Source organism: Oryzias latipes, chromosome 5 (genome assembly GCF_053564925.1).
Source record: "Oryzias latipes strain Hd-rR chromosome 5, Olatipes_Hd-rR_3.1".
Classification (NCBI taxonomy): Eukaryota; Metazoa; Chordata; class Actinopteri; order Beloniformes; family Adrianichthyidae; genus Oryzias; species Oryzias latipes.
Window position 1 is genome coordinate 19,002,965 of NC_136241.1, and position 26,819 is coordinate 19,029,783.

Genomic DNA, 26,819 nt, shown 5'->3' on the forward strand with positions numbered 1-26,819 from the left:
GTCTCCCACCTTATACCGCGGAGCAGTGGACCTCCCACAATTGGCCACAACTGAGAGTCGTTCTTGGTTCCACAGCAGCTTGAGCCTGTACCTGCTCCAAGTTCGACGACACCATCTCACAAACGCAGCAGAGCTAGAAGAGGAAGCCAATTGTTCCTGGCGGGGAAACAGAGGTGGCTGATAACCATAGGCTGCCTGGAAGGGTGAGTACCCTGAGGAGTTGATAAGTGATTTGTGTAAGTACCCAGCCCGTGGAAGCTCAGATGACCAAGTCGTGGGGTTTTTGCTGCACATAGCTCTTAGTGTCGTCTCCAAGTCTTGGTTGTACCTCTCTACCTGGCCGTTAGTCTGAGGATGGAAACCAGAACTCAGACTAACCTTGATTCCAAGGAGGTTGCAAAACTCCTTCCAGAAGGCTGCAAAACTCCTTCCAGAAGGCAGCAATGAATTGTGGTGATATTTTGAGGAAGTCTGTCATGGCGCCTCTGTCAGCCCCGCCCCTCTGCTCTGCTCCTTAATCCACCAGCTGTGACCAATTCATCCTCATTAACTCTGCCCTTCTTAAGGAGACCCAGCTCCACAACTCATCACCAGATCGTTACCCCTCATGGTGACTAACCTGGTCTCAGTCTTGCTCATGTTTATGCATCCTATGCTGATCTCGCAACTAACGTTATTATTCCTGTCTCAGGATTCCTGCTCTCGAGTGTCACCTGTGTGGAAGTCAGTTCGAACCCCCCCTGCTGTTCTGGAAAGACCACGCTCCACTAGCCGCGCTACTACCTCCAGCCACGCCTCAAGCTTCGCTGCTCTCTGGATCACATTCATGCTATCACCATCTTCCTGGAAGGAAAGAATAAAAATCCTTACTTACCTCTCACCTACCCGTGTCCTCATTCTAGGTTCCAGCATCTGGGTCTGCCGCTCCTCCGAATCATGACAAAGTCCATGCACACGGAACAGATGCAAAGAAACTAACACAGATAGTTCCTTGGCTGAGGGGAGTTTCTGCAGAGGTATAGCATGCACCAGTTTGGAGAAACGGTCAATAATGTGGAGTATGAACGTCTTACCTCTCGAGTTGGGTAGTCCAGTTATGAAATCCTTAGCAACAAGGGAACAAAGTCTAGATGGCACAGGTAGAGGGTGAAGCAGACCAGCAGGTGGGGTCCTGGGGGTCTTAACGCTGGCACACACTGGGCAAGCAGCTACAAAAGCCTTAATGTCGGAGTACATAGAGGGCCACCAAAAACGCTGAGGAATGAGGAAACGGGTCCTAGTTACACCAGGATTACGGGCCAGTCTGGAGGAATGTCCCCACTTCAACACCAAGGAGCGCAAGGAGGAAGGCACAAACAGACACCCATCTGGACAGCTGGCAGGTATAGTGGCCGGATCAGGAACAGAAGCCTTTACCTTGCGCTCCAGAGACCAGCGAGTGCTTCCCAACACCAGGTGAGGAGGAATAATAGGGGAGGCTTCAGCAGGCGTTTCAGACTCCTCCTCCAGCTGGAACTCACGTGAGAGGGCGTCGGGCTTGATGTTCTTGCTCCCCGGACAATAGGAGAAAGAGAAGTTGAACCTATCAAAGAAGAGAGCCCACCTCGCTTAGCGAGGGTTTAGACGCTTGGCAGTCCTGATGTACTTTAGGTTCTTATGTTCTGTCCAAACCAAGAACGGCTGCTCAGCCCCCTCCAACCAGTGACGCCATTCCTCCAAGGCCAATTTGACAGCCAGCAGTTCTCTGTTCCCTATGTCTTCGTTTCTCTCTGCAGGAGTGAGCTTGCAGGAGAAATATGCACAGGGATGGACTTTATTATCAGACGCTCTCTGCGACAAAACAGCCCCCAGCCCAGACTCAGACGCATCCACCTCCACAATGAATTGTTTGGAGGGATCAGGCTAAATCAGAATAGGAGCTGTAGAGAAACGTCTCTCCAGCTCGGTAAACGCCTTGTCAGCCCCCTCATCCCAAACAAAATGTACCTTGGCCGAAGTGAGTGCATGAAGGGGTGCAGCAACGCCACTGAAGCCTCTGATGAAGCACTTATAAAAGTTGGCAAACCCGAGGAAGCGCTGGAGTTGTTTACATCCAGAAGGAACAGGCCACTCTAGAACGGCTTTGACCTTGGTGCCATCCATTTGAATGTTTTCAGGAGAAACCACATGCCCAAGGAACCGAGTTTGCGTGGTGTGGAACCCGCATTTTTTGGCTTTACAGTAGAGCTGGTTCTCGAGTAGGCGCTGGAGTATGGCTCTGACATGCTGCACATGAGTATCAAGATCTGGAGAAAAGATCAAGATGTCATCCAGATAAACAAAAACAAATTTGTTTATCCTGTCATTCAGGACATCATTAATCAGACATTAGAAGACAGCTGGGGCATTGGTGAGGCCAAAAGGCATTACCAGATACTCGAAATTCCCGCTAGGCGTATTGAAAGCAGTCTTCCACTCATCCCCCTCTCTTACACGAACCAGATGGTATGCATTCCTGAGGTCCAGTTTAGAAAAGACTTGGGCCCCGCTTAAAAGGTCAAAAGCGGTTTGCAGCAGAGGAAGGGGATACGTGTTACGAACTGTAATGCTGTTCAGACCCCTGTAGTCTATGCAGGGCCGCAGTCCTCCATCTCGCTTCCCCATAAAAAAGAAACCTGCTCCGGCAGGTGGCAAATGGCGTAAACTTATATAGCGCTTTTCTACCTACAAGGCCCAAAGCGCTTTACAGTCACAGACCCATTCACCCAGTCACACACACATTCACACAATGGTAGCGGCTCCGCTGCCAAACACTGACACCAACCTACCACCAGAGGCAAGGTGTTGTTCAGTGTCTTGCCCAAGGACACATTGACTCATGGGCGTGGGTGGGAATCGAACCTGCAATATAATGATCATGGGGGCGACCGCCCTGCCGCTGCACCACGGCCTCCCAAGATTTGGTGAGGAGGAAGGAAGAAGGATCCCAGCCTGTAGACTCTCCTGCAGGTAATCGTCCATAGCCTTCCATTCAGGTGGTGACTGGGGATAAATGTGACCCTTGGGTGGTTGAGGTCCTGGCAAGAGGTCTATAGCACAGTGGACAAGGGCGAGGAAGTGACTTAGCTCGGACCTTCCAAAATACAGAACATAAATCATGATAAACAGAAGGAACATTGGTGAGGTTAGGAGGATCTGGAGACTGCTGAATACTAACTGTGTTACGAACTGAAGCAGAAGAGTGAGTAGTAGTAAATAAAATGAACTCCATGACAATACCCGGGCCGTAGACCAGTCATTGTTAGGGGTATGCCTGCTAAACCAAGGGAAACCCAAAGTAACCTGTGGACTAAGAGACTCAACAACAAAAAATCTCATAACCTCAGTGTGGTTACCAAATACTGACATTGTAATTTTAACTGTGCAGGAGGACACACTGTGGAGGAGGGTTCCATTAATAGCACGGATAACTAAAACAGGAGACAAGGGTTCCACGGGGATTCTAAGTCTGTCTACCACTTCCTGGGAGATCAGATCACCATCAGAACCAGAATCAATCAGAGTCTCAATCTCCTCTTGTGCTCCTGCATGGGCTACTAAAACCTTGGTTGAAGGACGTGAGGGTGAAGAAAAAGATGATTTGCGGCTCACCAGTCCCCTCATGCCAGATGAACCCTGGTGTTTACCTGGGCAGTTGCGCACAGTGTCCAGACTGTCCACAGTATAAACAAAGTCCAGCTCCCATACGGCGCTGTCGTTCAGCAGGGGAGAGACAACCAGTCCCCAGCTACAAGGACTCCGGGGGAGAAGGGTAATCCCGTCGCGGGGTGCCAAGAAGGAGTGGGGAAACCCCCGGTGGGCGGAGACCTGTGTTGTTGTGCTGTTCACGGCTGCGCTCCCTCATCCTCCGGTCAATTCGCACTGAGAGATTGATCAGCTCTCCGGAATTTCCCTCACTGCTAGCTCGTCCTTGAGAACATTGGAGAGACCTTGAAGAGACACATCCACCAAGACCTCGTTCGACCAGCGGGTACTGGCAGCCAAAGTCTGGAAATCTATGGCAAAATCTGAGATGCTTCACGTCCTTTGCTTGAGACAGAGGAGCTCAGAAGCTGCAGCTCGATGGGTGTGGAGGGTTTAAATACAGTGAGGAATTGGGCGGAAAAACTCGGAAGGACTGGCAGAACTCTGCTACGCGCTCCAACTCAGCCAACCCCCATCACTTAGCTCGCCCAGTCAGGAAGCTCAGAGCAAACGCCACCTTGCTCTGTTCAGAGGGAAACTCCCTGGGATTGAAGTCGAAGTGAGCTGTTCCATCGAATGACTCGGGATGACCAAGTCGAGTTTGTCGGGTCAGAGATGAAGGAACATGCTCCAGCCTGGAGAGACGATCGTGGAGCTGCGGCATTCCGGACATGAAACCACACATCTCCTGAGCCAGGACCGACAGCTCTTCACCGGCGGCTGAAACTCCTTCGGCGAATGATCCCGTTAAGTCCCTAAACTGCAAACTTCCTACTGGGTTGGTCATGGTCGGAGTGTAATGTGACGGATATTCCAAGGGAGAAAACAGGAAGAACGACCCAGATCCAATAGTTCACTCGAAAGGCTTTAATACCAAAAACCACAACACCAAAACAGGAGCATAGAAACGAAGACGCTCCAGCACAGAAACAAGAACAGACACGGTATAAATAGACACAAACATAATCAACATAATTTAGAACACCTGTGACTCGCAGGAGGCCTCAGGAAGGGGAGGGCCTCCAGGAGATCACAGTTGAGGCAAAGTCAGGGTTCTTCATGACAATTACTTGATGTGGATCTGGAATACAGATCTAACACATCTGATGTGGGAAATAATTCCAGTCTGTCTTGGTTTATTTTCAATTGACAGTATTATGACTGACTCAGAGCATTGAAATGTAAACTTTTTGCTTAAAGCAAACAATTGATATAGGAGTGAATGAACATCATTTTGAGCTTACAGTGTGGTTCAAGTTGTTACTGTTATAGATTACAGGTTAGATTTAGGTTTTAAGTTTGAAGATAACCTCTGAAGGGACAATGCAAGTCAAAATACAGTATTTCATATTTACTGTTTGAGTCGTTCGTGATAGTGTAATAAATGACTAGTACAATTGTTTATTTTTAGTAAGCTGAACGAGCTCAAAGCACAATTAAAAAAGAGAATCCTTCCATTTAAGTAATTTTAGTCTATAAAAATGAAAATATAGGCCATTTTCCTTTGAAATAAAGGAAAATAGGGACATAACCTGAGACCTGCTTGCTTCAGAAATACTGAAAGGAAAATTATGCAAAGCAGGTTCAAATAATTGCACCTAGCTGGCAAGACTAACAGCTCTGTTAAAAACACACTTATAAGGAACAAAAATACTCAACTATAAGGTTGTTTCAAATTCCTTCACTACTAACTACTTAGTCCACTATGTAAAGTGGATTTTGGATTCAGACAGTTCTACAAAATGGCGAAAGCACTATATAGTGCACTAAGTAGTGAATAATGAGGGAATTTTGACATAATGTTTAATTCCAAAATCAAGTGCCCTGGGAATTTCCCAGAAACTAGTGTGCATCAATGCTCACCAGATAGGTAAATATAGACCATAATGCATTGCAATTTTTTTCTCTTGTGAAAAACCATCCAATTTTTCATTATCAGAATGCAGTAAACTCATAAATAGTCTTATTATATTCATATTTATAAGCTTTTTACATCTGGAAATCCGTGACGTCATATATTTGGCATTTAGAAAAAAAAGCTATAAGCCTAAAGCCTCAGGCACATTCATTTATTTGAAATTTAGTTCAGTAGCTGAAGTCTATGAAAACAAGCTGATTGATTGGGCTTTACATCTCTTGCAATACAAAAGTTCTTGGACATGTAATGAGTAAAATATGCCTCACAATTTACTGTTCATGTCTTTCACTACTTTGTTACAGCAAAACATAAAGTAGTAGCATACTGTAATACATTACTTTACATTTATTTTACATTATTAATGTGAGGTAACTCTAACCTAAATAACAGATGTGCCAAATTTGAAAATGTTTGCTGATGTTCTCTGATTGTATTTGTTAATAATATTTCTTCTTCTTCTTTTTCTTTTTGCATGGGTGGCATGAATGAGATATGGGCAGACGGCACAGACAACTCTTTGATCCTCTGCACCACAAGATCACAAAGACTTCCATGCATTGTTCCCTTGGGGACTCAGCCCTTAAAGCCATTATTCTCAGTATCATCACACGGCTCTTCGGCGGGGTTCACCTAAGACCTCACATCACTACTGTATGTGGCGTTATGGCATGCCACATTGAATTTTGCCACCCTGTGATCCCATAAACTTCTAAGCACACAGCCATGCCCACATTTATCTCTGTGGCCCCAGGGCAGGCATTTCCTATATGGGCCCCACCTCACTTCCATGGTCCCTGATCTACTTTACTGTACTTCCAACCACCCCAAGACAACTTCAAGTTGCAAAATCACATTATATGAGCAATCAGGGTGTGAGATTGCGCGTGCGCAGTCACTTTTGCGCTTCATTTTTTTATGTACTTTTTTCTGCCAGGACACCACCTTTGTCACTGTGGTGCGTAACGGAAGTGGGGTTTCTGCAGCAGAGTACCTTACATAGATGATCCCGCCCCTTGCAGGGGAGAGTTCACGGGTTAGCGGAGCTCGCAGTTGAATGCTGCAGCAGCCTGTCCACTCTGTGCACAATGCATGTTTGTCAGGGAATCCGCGAAGCGCTCACGTCCCGGCAGCGTAGCTCACCGGCCAGAGACCATCTACTCAGGAGTCGAGGATAATCCGATTGGATGTGGCAGGCGGGACCGGAGGCGGAAAGCCCTGAGTGACCGCAGGAACACAGCATTACTACAGGAGCACAGGCTGCCTCTCTCCTCCGAACGTGGACAATCATGCATGTGCTCTACTTGGGCTTGGGGTTCCTACTTTTCCCGGATTTATTGAATGTAGTTGCCTTTACAGGGAGACTGTTTTTGAGTTCAAGCACAGGTAAAGCATGTCTTTCTGTCAACTTCTGCGCTTTTTTCACCCCCCTCCCTTTTTAAAGGTTATTTTCTTGCCCTGGAGGCAAAGAATGAATGAGTTGCCAATTCTTCCAAGCACATGACTCGCAGTCTCTCAGTCAGTACACTCTTTTTTTCCCCTTAACTTAAGTAAAGGAGATTTGGAATTAAGATGAAGACATCTAACACTTGACACAGATCTGGGCTTTCTTTTTTTCCTCTTTTCTTTTCCTTTTCTAAACAGTTTGTCATTCTTGTGACTGTTCTGCAGCAAAAGAGGAGCTGGGCGCGTACGAGATTGTGACCCCGGTGCGCCTAAATGAAGCTGGTGACAAGTTTCCAACCATCGTGCACTTCAAAAGGAAAAGACGGAGCTTGGACGAGGGGAGCGCCAATGCCACGGACCACTGGGCCTCGTCAAATGTCCACTACAGGATAACAGCTTTCGGACAAAACTATCACCTCAACCTCACGGTGGATGCGGGATTTATTGCACCTCTATACACTGTGACAATACTTGGAGTTGCCAAAGGGGATAATGCTACAGGTTTTGGAGTGGATACGGGAGCAGAGGAGGTGGTGGAGGAGGAGGACACGGAGTTGAGGCACTGTTTCTATAAAGGGCACGTAAATGCTCATTTACAACACGCCGCAGTCATCAGTTTGTGCTCCGGACTGGTAAGTTTTTACGCGCGGGCCAAACTCGCCTTGCGTAATTTAATTTAATGTGTTTATGGGTACATTTTGCTTCTCAATGGCCTAAACTAATGCAGCAATATTTGCTTTATTTTTTTTGATCCAGACTTTCAGCGCAAACTGCATCCATAATGTGACTGTCATGCGTAATCTTAATGTTTCCCTGTTTATTACACAGAGAATGTGATTAAAAAGAAAAGAAAATAGTAAAGTTTTGATTTTTTTATATTATTGAAATATACTACCAAGAAAAAAAAACATAAAAAGATATCTATCATGAGTTGTCATCACTGAACGAAAAGTCTCCCCCGCACTCCGATTTTTCTCCCGGTTACCGGGTGCACGGTGACGTATTTACGCACGCCAGTACAGCTGCGCGACGAGGGGCACTGACGTCATCACGGAGCTATCCAACCAAGTCCCGGTGGAGCAGCAGTTTTGCAGAGAGCTCAGAGGAGCGCTGAGAAGTTTATTCATAAAACGTCCTGCGCGCTGATTCACACGTCTGAAGAAAAGCTCTGCTTTGCTTCAGATCTTTTCAACATACTTTTATACCAGCCTTAATAAATATCTTAACTTATGATAGATCACCTGCAAAGCTGCAATGCTCATTAGTCATCTTACTTTACTGTGGATTATGTGAAAAATTAATCTTGGCCTGGGCAGCCTTCAAGCTGCTGTCCAAAATGAATGTGCTTTAAATGAAGTGTGCGTGGCTTGGCACGTACCTTATCTGCAATTTACCAGACCTCCACAGTAATGCTCAAATGTTCCTTGTGTAACATACACTTTGGTGTTTTCCTGATAGGCATCTTTGTTCTCCTTTGATTTCCTTTCCTCCTCTTTCTGGGTTACACACAGTCACATCCATTTAGGACACTTTGTCATTGCATTGCATTATCAGCCACAGATTTTTGATAAACTTTCAGTTTCAATGTAAAAAATGCTTTAAGTCAGAGGGGCCTAATCTGATGGAGTACATAACTGCTGTGGATGTGCTCTACTTTCCAGCTTGGCACTTTCAGATCTCCAGATGGGGAGTTTTTTGTGGAGCCCTTACACAGCTATCAAGGGGAACACTATGAAGAGGAACACACAAAACCTCATATCGTATACAAGAAACGTGCGTCCAAGAAACAAACATCTGGGAATACCTCAGCCTGCGATACTTCAGGTTAGTCTCTTTCCTGGATGAGTAAGCATGCCATGCATTTTAAAATATAAATGTTCATTCGGTCAGACAAAAATGGATCTTTAATGTCTTTATGAAAATGCTTGCATAAACGTTTTTTTCAATTAGAGGGGTTTTTGCATTCGCTCAGCTGACCTACATATGACTGCTCCAGTCACCCCTCTGCAGCCTCAGAGCACGGACCTCCCAGTGTGTAGCAGTGTGTGTCTGGATGTGCATGGAAGCATTTTCATGGCATATGTTGGCTTTCAGAGCAGATAGCTTGCCATGTGTCTGTAAGCACATGCAGCCTTTCCCTTAGTTCCCACGGACGTAATCTGGCGTAATCACTGAACCGCTCATACAGTCTCTCCTATCAGTTTGAGCTGATTATGTAACAGCGGCCAAGCTTATCGAGCTGCTACAGTAATGGTCTTCATTAATGGAAAATTAACCTTTTGGTTACATCCGTTTTTTCTTTTTTTTTGCATCGCCTTTTATCAAAGAACACAATACTGTTCCTTGCTAATGTGTAAAATAATAAAATGCTGACTTGGTCTAAAGATTAACCATAGATGGGGCTGCAATCCATTGTCTGAATTACAATAAAAGTGTGGTGCAAACAGTTGAGATCATGTCAGAGTGTGTGCAGCACGTGCAACACAGTAGTGACGAAGCCGTGTGACTCTCACACAGGAAAAATCATTTAGAAGTTCACCCTTGTCTCATCCCATCTTCTTTTACTGACTGAACTTCCTGTTGACTCTTGTACTTCCTCTTGATAAAAGAGTTGGACCAACTGCTATGACCATGTAGAGTAAACTGTGTAATAGCAAAGTTATGCCAACGTAAAGCTTTAGTAGCAAGAAAATAAACGTGGAAATGTTTTCTCTTTTGTCTGTCTGGGATTCCTCTGCAGATGTTTACTCTTGTTAGTGTATGGAGATGTTTGTGTGTTCTCCTTTGATTTTAAAATGAAGCATGTGTGAGGATAAGTGTAAACATCGCTTTGAACAAACATTAATTTAAATGGATTAGAGTGATTCCCTGTTGTGTAAAATTCCATTCTTGCAAATTTAGAAGCATCAAAACATCAAAATAAAAATGTTCTCTTGATATGATACATAAAAAGTTTTATTTTTGTTGTGTAAAAATGTGAGCTTTGGTTTTCATTTGATGAAAAGATTGCAAATCTAAGCTCAAGATTTTTTAAAATAATTTTTTTGGCAACATTTGCATTAAATTGTCTGTAAAACTTATATAAACATTCTAGTGAACAAAAAGTATTTTTGTTCCAGTTGACATTAATTGTTATGAAAAAAAGGGGGGAAAAAAATCTATATTTGCTGCTATACTTGTGGATTCTCAGGCATATCCTGCAGTTTCCTGTTTCTTTTTTAAAACTTCATATTGTGTGCTCTGCGTGCTGAAAGCTAGCCAAGGTTCAGCCAAACTATTTTAGGCTCATGATTCATTTTCTATATCTCAGTCCTCAAAACCTGGCCAGAATTGTGAATAAACCTTAAAAAAAGAGATAAAACTATTCAAACTTAGCAAAAACCTGCAGTAACTGGTTAGTATTCTAAAATGCCAATTTCTTTTTCCAAATATCAACCTAATTATTGTACAACCCATTTTTTTAGTGTGACGAATTTCAAAATACATTACGTTATGCCAAGTGTAGCATACATTTATATCCAAACATTTTTTTACAAACAAATCAAAGCATAAAACAGCATATCTTATAGCAAATTAATCAACCCTGCATAAAACAATGAAAACCCATTTTTCTTTGTTAGGAATATTGTGCCAACTTGTTTAAAAATGTTTCTTTATTTTAATTACTTTTGCTGTATAGCTTGGTTTTCCTTTGGTGAAGGCTTTTCTGTTACCTTGTCTGAACTCTGCCTCCTTCTTACCCCCCCTCCTTTCAAGCTGGGGCAGAAAAAAGGCATTTTTAGTAAATTATCTGGTTCTTAAGCAGCAATAAACATAACAGAAAAAGGCAACTAACATTGCCTTCTTTCATACAGCCAACCCACCACACAGACCTATATCTTTAAGGCCAGAAACCACAATTGAGCTCAGCCGTAGCCACATCATACACAGGGCCAACGTAGGCCTATACTGTTTTGATTGAATATGCTTCTGTCTGTGTATATTTATACATACTCTCTTCCCTCTGGCTCCTCATTCTAGGAGACAAACACAGACAAAAGGTACAGAGGCTGAAGAGGGGCTCGGTGGCTGGAGCCTCCACTGTTCTCCGCGCAGCCCCTGTGGTCAGAGCCAGCATACTCAATGACCTGGAGTCACTGAGCGCCGGCATGGCCGGGAATGCTTTGCTCAGATCAGAGCACGCCAGCACTAGACCGTCAAATGATAGCAGTGGTGACTCAGGACCTCACAGGAGATCAAAGCGCTTCCTCTCCTACCCACGCTTTGTTGAAGTAATGGTGGTGGCCGACAGCAAAATGGTGGAGCATCATGGCAGCAACCTACAGCACTACATTCTCACATTGATGTCTATAGTAAGTATTTGGTTTTGGTTGGGGAACAGAAGCGCGCACGCTAACGTGAGCGCCTCTACACACATAGACGCAGACGAGTGTACCAGCTCTACTCTGCTGTTTGCGCTGCTGGTCAGCAAGGCTTTTGAGCAGGTTTGGGGTAGGGAAAGGGCAGCTCAGGGGAGGGGTAAACAACTCTTTCAAGAGACCATTGGTAAGAGACGGACATTTTTCGGGAGATTCTGTCTGACAGCTTTGATGAATGTTCAGAAATTAGCTCAGGTATGTCACAAAGACCACATACTCCCAGACACTTCAAATACGGGCTTTGAGGGATCTGGGGCCGGCAGTCCTCAGAGGAAGGCTAAGAGGACCTATGTGCTGTTTGTGCAGAAAGTTTACATTTTTTTAAAGGGACTAAAAGTGTTGTCTGCAGAAATGTTCAGTCATCTTCCTTTCAGGGGTTTTTAATTATGATTTAAATATCTTTATTTAGGTTTCTTCCATCTACAAGGACCCCAGCATTGGCAACCTGATCAACATTGTGATTGTTAAGTTAGTGATTATAAACAATGAGCAGGTGAGCCTGCTAATGATTAAAAATGTACACATATTCATTTACTGGATCTGTTCTTGAAATTGTGATTATTCTTTTAGGAGGGTCCGGTCATTTCATTCAATGCACAGACAACTTTGAAGAACTTCTGCATCTGGCAGCAGAGCCAGAACATGCTGGATGATAGCCACCACTCCCATCACGACACTGCCATCCTTATCACCAGGTGCAGGGAAAATATCTGCTTTCGTCCTGCATACGGCACACTTCAAAAAGTCTTTTAAGTCTTTGAAATATCCAAATATCCACTGAAGTAGATAAGTATGGAAAGAAAAAAAGCCAGGCTGATCACAGACTCAGATGTGATCCAGATGAAAACCAAAAGAGGTTGGGGAAGTGTTCTTTCAAGCTGTGCCACTGATCCTCACCTGCTATCTTCATCTTCACCACAGGCAGGACATCTGCAGAGCCAGAGATAAGTGTGACACACTTGGTAAGTGATTACAAGCATTTTTGGTCTATGAAAATAAACTAAATGTGATTTATTTTCAGAAAAACTGAAGTGATTCTCTTTCAAATTAGGCCTTGCAGAGCTGGGGACGGTGTGCGATCCATACAGGAGCTGCAGCATCAGCGAGGACAACGGCCTGAGCACTGCCTTCACCATTGCCCACGAACTCGGCCATGTGTAAGTGTTGTGATGGTTTTGGTTTGGTTAAGTCCTTCAAGCTTTTCATTCTCTTTTCTTTTTGCTGCCTGCTTTCTGCCAGTTAAACACCTTCAACACTTGTTCAAACCACACACTCAGGAAAACAGGCACATTCCCATGTATATGTATGGAAGACAACAACAGGAGCGGGTCTACAGTCAAAGAAATGCTATTTTTGGTCAAAAAGGAAACAAGTGAGGCATTTGAAAACACTGTATTATATTAAAAAATATCCCCAAATAAATAAAATATAAAAATAGAAAAGCCATCATGATAGGCAAAAATAGTATTACCTCATCATTATCATTATTATTATTACTATTATTACATAGTATTATCGTTATTATTACCTCAGTCAAATAGAAAAGGTGGGCAAAAGAAAAGGTGATTTAATGTTTAACCTGAATGGTCCTTTTACATGGTTCTTTTACCACTTTACAAAATTCTAAATTAAATTGCAACATGTATTTGTTTAAAAATGTTTCATCCTATGGATCCAGCCAGTACTATATAGGCAGAAATACACAAACAACAACGTTTTATTGCCAGACAACCAGGCAGAGGCCAGAATAAAATGGCTTAGAACAAAATCAGATCAAGAGATTTGCAAACTAATCTGAAAAATATCTAAAAACAGGCATCAATTTTAAGCTAATTTCAGGTAGATTTTTGCTTTATTGTACAGAGAATAAAAAGAAAGGCCTTAAAGTAATTCAGTGTACATAAAGACATGGAATTGATCAGCTTGAGGATAAAACATTTAAGATTAAAAACAGCTTTTTAGGTTGTTAAAAGTACATTTTCTGAATTTCATTTGGATTGAATGCTAGAAAAATGTAAGTCAGTGCTCAATCTTAGTGTATTTGCTGTGAAGAATATAAAGCAGTTTAGAAAAATCTGCTCTATAGGAAAAATTTTGTTGGACAAACTAACATCATCAGTGCAGCTTGCATTACATGTTCATTTATTTCATCTTTTTGTTTCTTCTTTTCCTTCTTTGCTTTAAAGCTTTATTGTAGAATGCATATTTAGCAACAAAAAATGACGTCAGGATAAAACAAATAGTTTAATTTCTGATGTTTACGCTCACCGGACAGCTTAGCAGCAGGTGGTGTGGTGCTGTACCTGCATGCCATTAATGGGCATCACATGTATTCACCACAGAAACTTCAAAAGGATTCTAACTCCCTCTGTGTTCTTTAAAATTCAGCATTGCAATGTTCTGCCTCCTGCATAGGATCCCACAGGCAAACAATAGAGTTGGGTGGTAGTCCCAAATATTTAAACAATAACTTTGCAAGGATGCTTCATTTTTTAGCATCAATGTCTTGTTAGGGAAATGGTTAGATAACAGTAAGCAGTTGCACATAATAGTAAGATGAAATGCTTTTGCTCGAAGGCTTTTCGTCATAATTTGTTTTTATTTTCTGTATAAGGTTTAACATGCCCCATGATGACAGTAAGAAGTGTAAGGAAGATGGAGTTAAGATACAGCAACATGTGATGGCTCCCACTCTCAATTACAACACCAACCCTTGGATGTGGTCCAAATGTAGCAGGAAGTACATCACGGAGTTCCTTGAGTAAGTTGCACTATTTTTCTTAGGACCTCTGGTAAAATGTTATTTGAAACTTCAAGGCTTTTGTTGCCATCATCATAAATGCCATTGTGAGCTTTCCATTAACAGTGACCAAATTCTGAAATAAGAAAACCTTAATGGTTTTCTAGTCTATTAATTTAAACAGCCCATAACAATTTGAAAATAAATTGAATATTTGGTCCCAAAATCCCATCCTATTCACATAAATTTCCTGAAGCTATGAGGTCTTAAGATTGTCATTTTAAAGAAAATCCAACTTAATAAAAGTCTTTCAAGATTTTTGTACACATAATATCGAGCACTTCTATTGCACTGAGTGTGCTTTCTGTCTGTGTGTTTTTTTTCTTGTCTTTCTCTTTTTTTCATCAAGTAATTTCATTTTTATTTCTTAATAGCACAGGATATGGTGAATGCTTGCTGGACGAGCCCGTCTCTAGGCCGTATACTCTCTCACAGCAGCTGCCTGGACAAATTTACAGTGTCAACAAACAGTGTGAATTGATATTTGGGCCGGGAACGCAGGTGTGCCCATACATGGTAAGTGGAGTCAAGAATGATGGATTGAACTGTTGTGTTTCAAGTGTGGAGGAAGCCTTTCGAGTCACAATGCCAAGTTTCTCCAATAAACGTGAAGCATTTCAACTTAGTCTTTGAGATCTTTTTGAGTAACTAGTTAATAGTTTATGTCTTAAGATATGGTTTATGTTTCATCATAACTTAAAACCTTTAAATCTTTTAGCTTAAAAAGAACATGTGTAGGCACAATTTTTTACACAAAGTAATAAAAGTAAGAGCTATTGTCATGGTTGCAGAGTTTTCAAAGAAGTCTTTATCCATTCTTGGCACCAATGTATGCTTTTTCTGGTGTTTGTCTGCCAGACTCAGTGTCGGAGGCTGTGGTGCACCAGTCCAGAAGGTGCTCAGCGGGGCTGCAGGACGCAGCACATGCCATGGGCAGACGGCACTGACTGTTCACCTGGGAATGTAGGTTACTTAGAGATAAACACGTCTTTTTTTTGTGAAAGTGTAAAAACGGTTGTCAAAAGTTGATTTGCTTATTGTCTTATGCATGACTAACTAGATAATGTTAAGTAAACTCCTTGTGTCCATCAGCAGTATGGTTATGTAAACTGTGTGTTTAAACCCAAATTTGTTTCCTTTTTGTTTAATGCAGTTTCATGCTCTTACATCATCAACTACATTCTCCCAGCTTTAACTGGACTCTGTCCATGGTTCGTAGCAGTAAAAGGAGTCACTGGTGATAAACATGGACGTGAAAACAACCCAATTTAACATGACTTTACTGCCAGCTACAAACCAGCTTATGTCTAATTGAATCTTTTCTTTTAGGACTTAAACTTTTTGGTTTTGTTTAAACTGATTTCTAATACTATGTCACACCAATGATTGGTAAAGAAATGAATGACAGGTGAGGTCAGGTAACCCACTTACTCCCTGGTTAATATATTGATCAGAGATGTCTCCACGTCCTGATCTTTCCAAAATGGACCAAAAAGAAGTCAAACAAGCCTGAAAGCTATCAGAGCAGTTATAATGTTAAGGGAGCCATCATTTGTTAGTCTTTTGTGTTAAATAAAAAACACATTTGTGACCATGTTGGGGTCAAGTGTAAGCCAAAATGATTAGGTTTTAAAAAAATTCACTTTAACTGCCAAGCTATGAAGGCGACCTTTCAATTGTTAATATACTTTAAGGTTTTTTTCTTGTTGTTAATGTAATCTTGGACCACATAAACACTAAAGTAATTTCGAACAAATTTGATTGGCTCCCAAGCACCTTGTGGTTATCTAGTGAACTGCGCTTTGTCATGTTTACCTTTGTTTTGAAACAACCCTCAGCCAAGAAGCAATACGTACTTGCATCACTACAGACTTTGCCATTCACACGTTTAAGAAGAAGGAACTGTTTGTACAGGAACAGAAACCTAGTACAATGAATATGTGTTGTTGCATTGTTGACTCTTGTTTTCTCCCCAGCATCGTTTTTAACAGTTGGGTAAAAAAGTTCTATTCTCCATAGCAGGGACTCTTTCTGATGCTACAGTAAGTAATGTACATGGAGTGTTTTCATTCAATGACTGTCCGTTCTGCAGCACTGCAAGCATGGCTTATGTATCGCCAAAGAGCATGACACCACACCTGTAGAGGGAGCTTGGGGAGTTTGGAGTCCTTTTGGCACCTGTTCACGAACGTGCGGCGGCGGAATAAAGATTGCCGTGCGTGAATGCAACCGACCCGTGTAAGTAGTCCATGTCTTTGTTGTCACGCATGCCTCCAGGATTATGTCTCAATCTTAGCTGCCAATGTAACATGGATCAAACTCCTTAAGGGGAGTCTTTTCATTACAAGCCTTTATCAAATCAGAATCATCCATTGATGGTCTTCTTGCCTTCTGTTTCAGGCCCAGGAATGGAGGAATGTATTGTGTTGGTCGCCGGATGAAGTTTCGATCTTGTAACTCTGAGCCCTGCTCCAAACAAAAGAAAGACTTCAGGGAGGAACAGTGTGCTACATTTGATGGCAGGCATTTCAACATTAACGGTCTACCTCCTAATGTTCGCTGGGTACCCAAATACAGCGGAAGTGAGTTTTTTTCTTCAGTCCTTTGCTGTTAGCTCTCTTTTTTTTCTTGCTAATGAAAAACAGACGTGGTGCAAACCTGCACTGACTTTAGCTGGTATTAAGAATTGTCTTTGTTTTGTCTATGCTGTCAGTCCTGATGAAGGACAGGTGTAAGCTTTTCTGCAGGGCAGCAGGCAGCACGGCCTACTATCAGCTCAGGGACAGGGTCACCGATGGGACGCCATGTGGACCCGATACCAACGACATCTGCGTGCAGGGCCTGTGCAGGGTGAGCTTCCTAACTCCACAATAAAGACTCTCAGGGTAAAAATATAGTATTATTAGGGGAATAAAGCTAAAATTGGCATATTAGGTTGATGACGTTTTTTGTTTTATGACTTTTTCTTAATGATCTGTTTCTATATTTTGAATCAGGATAGTAATGAAAAATTTAATTACTGTTATCATGACATACTATGAGATGCTTTGCAAAGATTTTACCTTAAGAATGATATATATCTTTAACATACACATTCACACTACCATTTTAAATGTGTTTAAATTATTTATTTTAACTAGAGTTTTATTTATTTATTTGAATAAAAAAAAGGATATTGAAGGCACCGAGTAACAATGAAGCAGCAGAGATGAAGGAAAACATGCATACACAAACTACTAACACTGCTTGTAACCACAAAAACATGACGACCGTAAAATCATAACCAATTCATAATTTTAGGCACAAAACTGTTTTAACTTTTAACTGTAACCATATGACAGTTTCTGTACTTTTGGTTGTTTTCTACTTCCTTTTTGTCGGAGCAGCAAGCAGGCTGTGATCATGTACTGAACTCCAAAGCCAGGAGGGACAAGTGTGGCATTTGTGGGGGGGACAACTCCTCCTGCAAAACTGTTGCTGACACCTTTAACATTGTACGCTACGGTCAGTAATTCCTTTTGTAATCCTGTCATCTCCTTTCCTTTGTTGACATGTTATTTTAACACATCTGAACATGATATAGTAAAAAAAGGAGCTAATATAAACAAACTAGGCAGGCAAAGGACCTAAACACTTGTCATCTTGTCATTTACAGGCTATAATGAAGTGGTGCGAATACCCAGTGGTGCTACAAACATAGATGTGCGTCAACACAGCTACTCAGGGAAATCGGATGATGACAACTACCTCGGTAGGAAAACCGCACGGGTGCAGAATTTATGGTTCACGATGCAGATTGCATCACAATGCTCCACTTTGAGGGTTTTATTACAATCCTTATTGTGTTTGAAACCTCAGCAGGTCGAGTCTATTGAACCTTTAAGAACGTTTTACACTTAAGGACAGATAATATTTTCTCAAATTCCTTTCATTATCCTGGTTTGTGTAATTTAAATATTTTTCCCACCTCAAGTGCTTTTTGATTGTTTGTTTGTGCATCCAGAAATTCTCGTTAAAGACCTCAAACTTCTCAGATTAATTGTGGGAAATGGCAAGAATGGGCAGGAAATTAGCTCCATAATCGCATTAGACTGAAAAGGTGCAGAACAGTGGTTTCTGAAAGAGCAGGATGCCTCTTGTTGGGACTTCTTCTGGAATACAGGATTATTTTAGCACACTGAGGCTTTACTTCTGCTGGCTGCATCTGTCTTCCTGTGAAAAAAAAATGTTATGCACTGAGTTTCTGGGCTTAATCTTCCAGGCGATGCTAGGTAATTGCTTTCACAATGCTGATAGCCGCAGCAGAAAACTGAGGAATACTAAGATCTAACATGAATTATTCTTTAAACGACTTTTGTCTCTTCGTAGCTGTTTCAAATAGCCGTGGAGAATTCCTGCTCAATGGGGAATTTGTGGTGAGCATGTTCAAAAGGGAAATCAAAGTGGGCAACACTGTCATTGAATACAGCGGCTCTGACCATGTTATTGAAAGGATCAACTGCACTGACCGCATTGAAGAGGAGGTCATTATCCAGGTAAGGGAAACCTGCTTCGATATGCAATTTTGCAAAGTGTCAGACCCGGAGACCATTTGTCAAAGTACATGGTTTGTGACTTTTTATCTGATATTTTATCCTTTTTCCCAGGTGCTGTCGGTTGGGAACCTTTATAACCCTAATGTCAGGTACTCTTTTAACATCCCCATTGAGGACAAGCCCCAGCAATTCTTCTGGGATGCTTATGGGCCCTGGCAGGAGTGCAGCCATCTCTGCCAAGGTGAGGGGGAGATACATGTGGTTGGCAGGCTTTAGCTCACCAGTGATTTGTGTGGGTATACATTGAAGATGGGTTAAAGAGTATGAGGAAACTTTAGGAAGATATAGCTCAATTGATCAACTTCTTGCTTGGCACTAAAAGCATGCCCAGGCTAATATAGATCAACTGTATAGTTTGCTGTGGCAAATTATACATGTCTGTTATACAACTGGATTTGCTTGGACGATGTGGGTGAGCGGAGGGGGATTGCAGGTACACTCCAAAACTCACTTTTTTCTGTGTGGGAATCTCTTTGTTGGCTTTTTGGCACAGCTTTGTTGGAACAACCTGCAGAAAATTCCAAGGAGAAGCTGAGTCCACAGCAGGAGAAACAGCTGACATGTAGTGTCTTTCATAGCACCCTGATGCAAATTCTGGTAACTTGAGGTGCACATTTATTACCTAGTAAAGGGATTATTATCTTCCTGACAGTGTTTACTGATGCACACATGCCAAAACATTAGTTTTTATTGTGTATGTTGCTGATATTACCACAGCTTCACCTGCAGACTTGCAAAGGAATCATTTTAGGGGTTTTCTAGCTAAAGTTAAGCATAAAACAAATGCAAAAACGGTGTCAGACTGTTTTGAAACTGCAACTTCTTCACATTGAACTAGATGTAAACTTCGGACTTATTGCACTTATTGCAATATTGTTACCTAATCCACCAGTATAAAACTCCATGTTCTTCAGTCTTAGTTTACTGACTGACCACATTAGGCCACGCCCCCTCAGTGGATTCCACACATCCTGTATGGATAAAAAGCAAAAATATACTACATAATAAAAATGTTAGCTTGTTTTGGTTTATCATGATTGAAACATAAATATTTCATGGATTTTACATTTTTAAAAGTAGATTCATCACTTTAGTTGACTCTGAAAAGTTTTAACATTACATCCAGAAATATGCAAACATTTGTTTGTACGTGTTTTTTAAAATGAGAAATTATGAACAAAAATTTGTTAAAATAAAAGAATGTGACTCAATTATATATTTCCAAACCAAACTAAAACCTCTAGAAAGTTATTTTTTTTATGCGCTGATCAAACGTTTCTCTTTAAGGCAAAAAACCAAATAAGTGAAATTTCAACACTGTTATTCCTGCGTGCATTATGGTGTTAAAGGTCACAGAAAGCTGGAGCCTCTCCAAACGGAGCTGACATGAATAATCATAAACATGTCAGCGAGTTTGTAACTAAAGTTTCTGTCACGGCCTCTGGTGTTTAAGCATTATATCACTTTCTTGTTTAAACTTGTTTGTGTCTTCACAGGAGAGCGCAAACGGAAAATTCTGTGCAGCAGAGAGTCGGACAGGGTGGTGGTGTCGGACCAGAGGTGTTATGGCACAGGTCGTCCTGCTGTTGTCACTGAGCCCTGCAACACTGAATGTGAACTCAGGTTTGCATTTAAACAAGCTAATAAAAGCAACAGTGAGAAGGAACCAGTCAGCTTCATGACAGCCTGACAAAACCTCCTGTCCCTCTGCTCATCCAGGTGGTATGTGGCTCGTAAAAGCGAGTGCACGGCCCAGTGTGGCCACGGATATCGCACTTTGGAAATATACTGTGCCAAAATCAGCCATGGTAAGACTCAGAAAATTGATGGGCGCTTCTGCAGTGGCCAGCACAAGCCTGAGGACAAAGAAAGCTGCCATGGAGACTGTAACCCAGGTGGTTGGGAATACTCCCCCTGGTCAGAGGTAAGATTGTGGCACAATGTCACTATGAGTGCCTTTCGTCTCCCCAAATCTATACACCAATTTGGGGTACCTGTAACTCTGTTTGTAATCTGCAGTGCTCCAAGAGCTGTGGTGGAGGCACTCGCCACCGCGGTGCAATTTGTCGAAAGGCAGCTGAGTCTGGCGGTGATGACAGCAAATGCAGCCAAAGGGATAAACTTACCATCCAACCCTGCAATGAGTTCCTCTGTCCACAGTGGAAGACTGGAGAATGGTCCGAGGTCAGCTACATATTTATGAAAATACATATTTGAGCATGCTGTCCTATTTATTACTAAAAAGGAGGCTGATGTGTTTTACATGGTACAGCTTTGTCGTATATAGTGGGCAGAATGTTTGCTTTAAAGAATAATACTTGATGCTGTGTATTATTTACAAGTAAAAAAAGTCCTGGAATTATTTTTTTTTTACTTTTAACAAATGTACTTCTATTTGAACCGGATCAAGTCTAAAATCCAGTGCTGACTGTGCATGTCTCAGTCACTTGGTCTCAGAGAATTACTTCCATCCATCCACTACAAATGAGTGTTGTGAAAGCAGTGATTGCAGGGTAAAGTCGTACTTAACGGCTGCGTGGTTTAAATACTGTAGAGCAAGCTCTTGCAAAACAGTGGGCTGCATTCCAGGGATGTTTTAGATCTCCCATGTGGCGCTGCCCAAACACTTCCATTGTAAAATACAGTACTTCTTCGTAAATAACGCTGCTTTTTTTGTCGTCTGTAACTATCAGGTTCACTTTAAAATCTATAAATCTTTCTTTTTCCTACAAGACTTTCATAAAAACCAGCCTAAAAAACAGAGAGGAGTAAAACAAACAATAGCTGCATGATGTAAAAATGTGAAAAAAACTTATCTTTCAGTGCCTTGTAACGTGCGGAAAAGGCTACAAGCACCGTCAGGCTTGGTGTCAGTTTGGCGAGGACCGTCTGGATGACCGCTTTTGCGGCTCACCTAAACCTGAGTCGGTGCAGATGTGCCAACAGCAAGAGTGTGCATCCTGGCAAGTTGGACCGTGGGGACAGGTGAGTTAGATCTTACCTGAACTTTTCTAATAGTACTATGCAAGTAGTTTCAATCTAGTACATTTACATGCAATACACCCTTAAATGATCCATTTTTTTAATGTTTTACATGAACAAGTGTCAAATTGGATTTGCTCATATCAGATGTATGCAGAAAATTCAGCACTAAATACAATTTTCTTAATCCTACACTTGTTGAATTCAGTAAAATAACTGCATCATGTTAAAGCTTATTCCTCTGTTCTTCAGAGTTAAAGCACACAGTGATCAAAAGACCATATTGATAATAGGCTTTCTTATAAGATAATTAGATAAATCTTGTGATTGGTTTTTGTTGTGTCAAAAGAAAAGAAAAATGTTTTCCTTCCAGCAAGTTCTAGAGGATGCTTTTAACCGTACTGATGAAAAGCAGCACAGCAGATAACAATTGCTGTTATTTCTCTCACGAGTTCTCCCCACATGTTAACTGTGGGGAGTGCACAGATGAGCTAAAGTTGTCAAATAGCTTGGCCCTCCTCCCAGTTCTCCAAGGCATGTTAACAAACGCGGAAAAACAATCCTGGGAGTCCTGTTCCTCCACATGCTGTGCACGGATTTCTATGAAAAAGTTGCATTCTGCACACAGTCTGCATGCGTTCCCCGTCTGTGCATGCACACACATAGCCCCTCACTCTAAAAAATGTGAAATATCTTAGTGCTTCCCATCGGAGGCTTTGCACATATTAAGGTGTGTTTGAAGCAGTTTAATGAAGCGTGGTGAAATAGTAGCTGAAGTTTGCCGCCGCACAAATTTGACCCTGTTCCACTGAAGGCAATGAGCCAGAAGCAAATGTGAGGCTGTACCCTTTGACTTATCTACAGTGGAAAAACAACTATTGCAAACTATATGAGCTTATTTATTTTTAATAAACAAATATCAAGGTAAAAAAGTATTCTTTTACTGGCCTACAATGTTTTTTTATTTTATTTATTATGCTTGGGGGTTTCCTCTGGAGAACCATCTGTTTTCTGCTTACCTTCTGTGTCTTTTTCTCACTGTTTCTCACATGTTTCTCCACCACTCCCCCCTTTTTTCTCTTTGAACTCAGTGCACTACTTCTTGTGGGCCCGGCTACCAGATGCGAGCTGTGAAATGTGTGGTGGGGTCTTACGCTGCTGTTATGGACGACACTGAGTGTAACGCTGCCACCCGACCCACTAATACCCAGGTAAGGGGGCGTTGTATGCAGTGTTTTCTTAACCAGCATCTGATGGTCAGCTGTTCGCAATGTCAAGACCACGTCCTCGTTCTCTAACATCAACACATAAATGCACACTTCCTCACTGTGTTTCTCCTTATGTTTGAGGGATTCTGGGTGAGGATCATTAATGATGAGCAACAGCAGTCTTGAGTGTAGCCTTCAGTGCAAATGGCCCATAAGTACAAAGCAACACCTGAAGTACACCTGAAACCATTGACTGTATTTAAGAACTGGACTGAGTGAACTCTCCCCACTCGTGTTACAAACAGAAAGTACCTGCTGGCTCCAAAAAGTTAAAATCCCATAGACTTCTACATAGGAATAAACAGCTATTACTCAGTCATTCTATTCGTCAGAACAACAATTCTTGCCCTGATACCTTTTCTTTTTTAACATGTTCTTGTTATTCCTAATTTTTTTCACAATATTTTTTTCTTTATTACAAGTTAGTCAAGTTATAAATTGGACAATCAAGGTGCTCGATAAAAGTATGTGGTGCCCACTGGCCGTCAAACAAGCCCACTTTCAGTGAAAGGGGTGTGGTTGCCATAAAAGCAATGACTCAGACTGACTCGGACCAATCATTACTTACTGATGTGGTCTGAGTCCAATATTGTGGCGTCTGTATCACGAAAAAATTGGTAATTGAATTGAATTGATTCGGTTGGAGCCGGAAGGAAGCCATTTTCTATGGGTGACGTCACACTCCAGTTTTCATATACAGTCACTGGCTGAAGCCTTCAATAATACTTTGTAGGACTGGACATGATGTAGTCTAAAAATATGTTAAGAAGTTAGCCACACCACAAATTCATTTTTAAAGTCCCACTCCAATCACTTTTGGATCTATTTAAAATTGGTCTTTTCATTGTGGCTATGCTGTTTTTTGGCTAAATCAAATAACCTGTGTCGTTTTCTAGGACATACAATAGTTTCTGCAGAAATCTAGCCGCAGGGGTTGCAAGCCAGTTGCCTCTGTGCCGGTCCCAAGCCCGGATAAATAGAGAGGGTTGCGTCAGGAAGGGCATCCGGCGTAAAAATTGCCAAAATAACCATGCGAATCATCCACAACACTTTACACATACCGGATCGGTCGAGGCCCGGGTTAACAACGACCGCCACCGATGCTGTTAACCTACAGGGTGTCGGTGGAAATTTGACTACTGTTGGTCGAAGAAAGAGGGGAGGCAGAAGGGTCCGTGGCCAGAGAGAGAAGGGAAAAGGCAGGAACATAGGTTTGAGAATAGGGACTCTTAACGTTGGCACAATGACAGGGAAAGGCAGAGAGCTGGCAGACATGATGGAGAGAAGGAAGGTAGATGTACTGTGTGTGCAGGAGACAAGGTGGAAGGGCAGCAAGGCACGTAGTATTGGAGGAGGATACAAACTGTTCTATCATGGTGTTGACAGGAAGAGAAACGGGGTAGGTGTGATTCTGAAGGGGGAGTTTGTAAACAGTGTTCTAGAGGTGAAAAGAGTCTCAGGCAGGATGATGAGCCTAAAGTTAGAAATTGAAGGGGTGATGGTGAATGTAGTCAGTGGGTATGCGCCACAGGTTGGCTGTGAGTTAGAAGTGAAGGAGAGATTCTGGAGTGAGTTGGATGAGGTCATAGAGAGTATCCCCAGAGGAGAGAGAGTTGTTATTGGAGCAGACTTTAATGGGCATGTTGGTGAGGGCAACAGAGGTGATGAGGAGGTGATGGGCAGGTTTGGTGTGAAGGAAAGGAATCTGGAGGGACAGATGGTGGTGGACTTTGCGAAGAGGATGGAAATGGCTGTAGTCAACACTTACTTCCAGAAGAGAGAGGAACATAGAGTGACATACAGAAGTGGAGGTAGGAGTACTCAGGTGGACTACATCCTATGCAGACGAGGTCATTTGAGAGAGGTTATTGACTGCAAAGTGGTGGTAGGAGAGAGTGTAGCCAGACAGCACTGCATGGTGGTGTGTAAGATGACTCTGGAGGTCAGGAAGAAGAAGAGAGGGAAAACAGAAAAGAAGACCAAGTGGTGGAAGCTACAGAATGAAGAAACTTGTGAGGAATTTAGGCAGAAGTTGAGACGGGTCCTGGGTGGTCAGGATGAGCTTCCAGATGACTGGGAAACTACAGCAGAAATTATCAGGGAAACAGGTAGGAAGGTGCTAGGTGTGTCATCTGGAAAGAGGAAAGACGGTAAAGAGACTTGGTGGTGGAATGAGGAAGTACAGGAATGCGTCCAGAGGAAGAGGTTGGCTAAAAGGAAGTGGGATGTAGAAAGGACTGAGGAAGGTAGACAGGAGTACAAGGAAGCGCAGCGTAGAGTGAAGAGAGAGGTGGCAAAGGCCAAACAGAAAGCTTACGATGAGCTATATGACAGGTTAGACACAAAGGAAGGAGAAAAGGACTTGTACAGGCTAGCCAGACAGAGAGACAGAGATGGGAAGGACGTGCAACAGATAAGGGTGATTAAGGACAGAGATGGAAAGGTGCTAACAACTCAGGAGAGTGTACAGAAAAGATGGAAGGAGTATTTTGAGGAGCTGATGAACGTGGAAAATGACAGGGAAAGAAGGGAGGAAGATGTGGTTGTTGTGGAGCAGGAAGTAGCAGAGATTGGAAAGGATGAGGTTAGAAAGGCTCTGAAAAGGATGAAGAGCGGAAAGGCCGTTGGTCCTGATGACGTACCTGTGGAGGTATGGAAGTGCTTAGGAGAGACAGCAGTGGAATTTCTAACGAGGTTGTTCAATAGGATTTTAGAGAGTGAGAAGATGCCTGAGGAATGGAGGAGAAGCGTTCTGGTCCCGATCTTTAAGAACAAGGGTGACACGCAGAACTGCAGCAACTATAGAGGAATAAAGTTGATGAGCCACACAATGAAGCTGTGGGAAAGAGTAGTGGAAGCCAGGCTTAGGAAGAAGGTGGAGATTTGTGAGCAGCAGTATGGTTTCATGCCCCGTAAGAGCACCACTGATGCCATTTTTGCTTTGAGAATGTTGATGGAAAAGTACAGAGAAGGTCAGAAGGAGCTGCATTGTGTGTTCGTAGATTTAGAGAAGGCGTATGACAGGGTGCCGAGGGAGGAGCTGTGGTACTGTATGAGGTCGTCTGGAGTGGCAGAGAAGTATGTCAGAGTAGTTCAGGACATGTATGAGAGAAGTATGACGGTGGTGAGATGTGCTGTAGGTCAGACAGAGGAGTTCAAGGTGGAGGTGGGACTACACCAAGGATCAGCTTTGAGTCCTTTTTTGTTTGCTATGCTGATGGACAGGCTGACAGACGAGGTAAGACAGGAATCTCCCTGGACAATGATGTTTGCGGATGACATTGTAATTTGCAGTGAGAGTAGAGAGCAGGTGGAGGAACAGCTAGAGAGGTGGAGGTTTGCTCTGGAAAGAAGAGGCATGAAGGTCAGTCGTAGTAAGACAGAATACATGTGTCTGAACGAGAGGGATCAAGGTAGAAGCGTTAGGTTACAGGGGGCTGAGGTGAAGAAGGTGCAGGAGTTTAAGTACTTGGGGTCAACAGTTCAGTGTGATGGGGAGTGTGGAAAAGAGGTGAAGAGGCGAGTGCAGGCAGGTTGGAGCGGGTGGAGGAAAGTGTCAGGAGTGTTGTGTGACAGAAGAGTGTCAGCAAGACTCAAAGGAAAGGTGTACAAGACAGTGGTGAGACCAGCTCTGCTCTATGGGTTAGAGACGGTAGCAGTGAGACAGAGACA

General features: G+C 42.6%; 1 protein-coding gene across 3 annotated transcripts in view; it reads left to right on the forward strand.

Moving 5' to 3' along the window:
• Nucleotides 1-6,724: 6,724 nt before the first annotated feature.
• adamts9 (ADAM metallopeptidase with thrombospondin type 1 motif, 9) overlaps nucleotides 6,725-26,819 on the forward strand; it is a 51,299-nt gene continuing 31,204 nt past the window's right edge. For all 3 annotated transcript variants that reach the window (XR_013656051.1, XM_011475080.4, XM_078947381.1), the window contains exons 1-23: nucleotides 6,725-7,024; nucleotides 7,310-7,716; nucleotides 8,746-8,908; nucleotides 11,105-11,436; nucleotides 11,912-11,995; nucleotides 12,073-12,197; nucleotides 12,424-12,464; nucleotides 12,554-12,659; nucleotides 14,117-14,263; nucleotides 14,677-14,818; nucleotides 15,161-15,265; nucleotides 16,395-16,540; nucleotides 16,703-16,884; nucleotides 17,016-17,152; nucleotides 17,689-17,806; nucleotides 17,958-18,053; nucleotides 18,671-18,837; nucleotides 18,949-19,078; nucleotides 20,394-20,520; nucleotides 20,617-20,821; nucleotides 20,917-21,081; nucleotides 21,721-21,882; nucleotides 22,971-23,090. Coding sequence is in view for 2 of the 3 variants with exons in the window: in XM_011475080.4 (XP_011473382.1) it covers nucleotides 6,928-7,024; nucleotides 7,310-7,716; nucleotides 8,746-8,908; nucleotides 11,105-11,436; nucleotides 11,912-11,995; nucleotides 12,073-12,197; nucleotides 12,424-12,464; nucleotides 12,554-12,659; nucleotides 14,117-14,263; nucleotides 14,677-14,818; nucleotides 15,161-15,265; nucleotides 16,395-16,540; nucleotides 16,703-16,884; nucleotides 17,016-17,152; nucleotides 17,689-17,806; nucleotides 17,958-18,053; nucleotides 18,671-18,837; nucleotides 18,949-19,078; nucleotides 20,394-20,520; nucleotides 20,617-20,821; nucleotides 20,917-21,081; nucleotides 21,721-21,882; nucleotides 22,971-23,090 (3,504 nt within the window). In the remaining variant the exon portion in view is untranslated. The remainder of the gene's footprint in view (nucleotides 7,025-7,309; nucleotides 7,717-8,745; nucleotides 8,909-11,104; nucleotides 11,437-11,911; nucleotides 11,996-12,072; nucleotides 12,198-12,423; nucleotides 12,465-12,553; nucleotides 12,660-14,116; nucleotides 14,264-14,676; nucleotides 14,819-15,160; nucleotides 15,266-16,394; nucleotides 16,541-16,702; nucleotides 16,885-17,015; nucleotides 17,153-17,688; nucleotides 17,807-17,957; nucleotides 18,054-18,670; nucleotides 18,838-18,948; nucleotides 19,079-20,393; nucleotides 20,521-20,616; nucleotides 20,822-20,916; nucleotides 21,082-21,720; nucleotides 21,883-22,970; nucleotides 23,091-26,819) is intronic.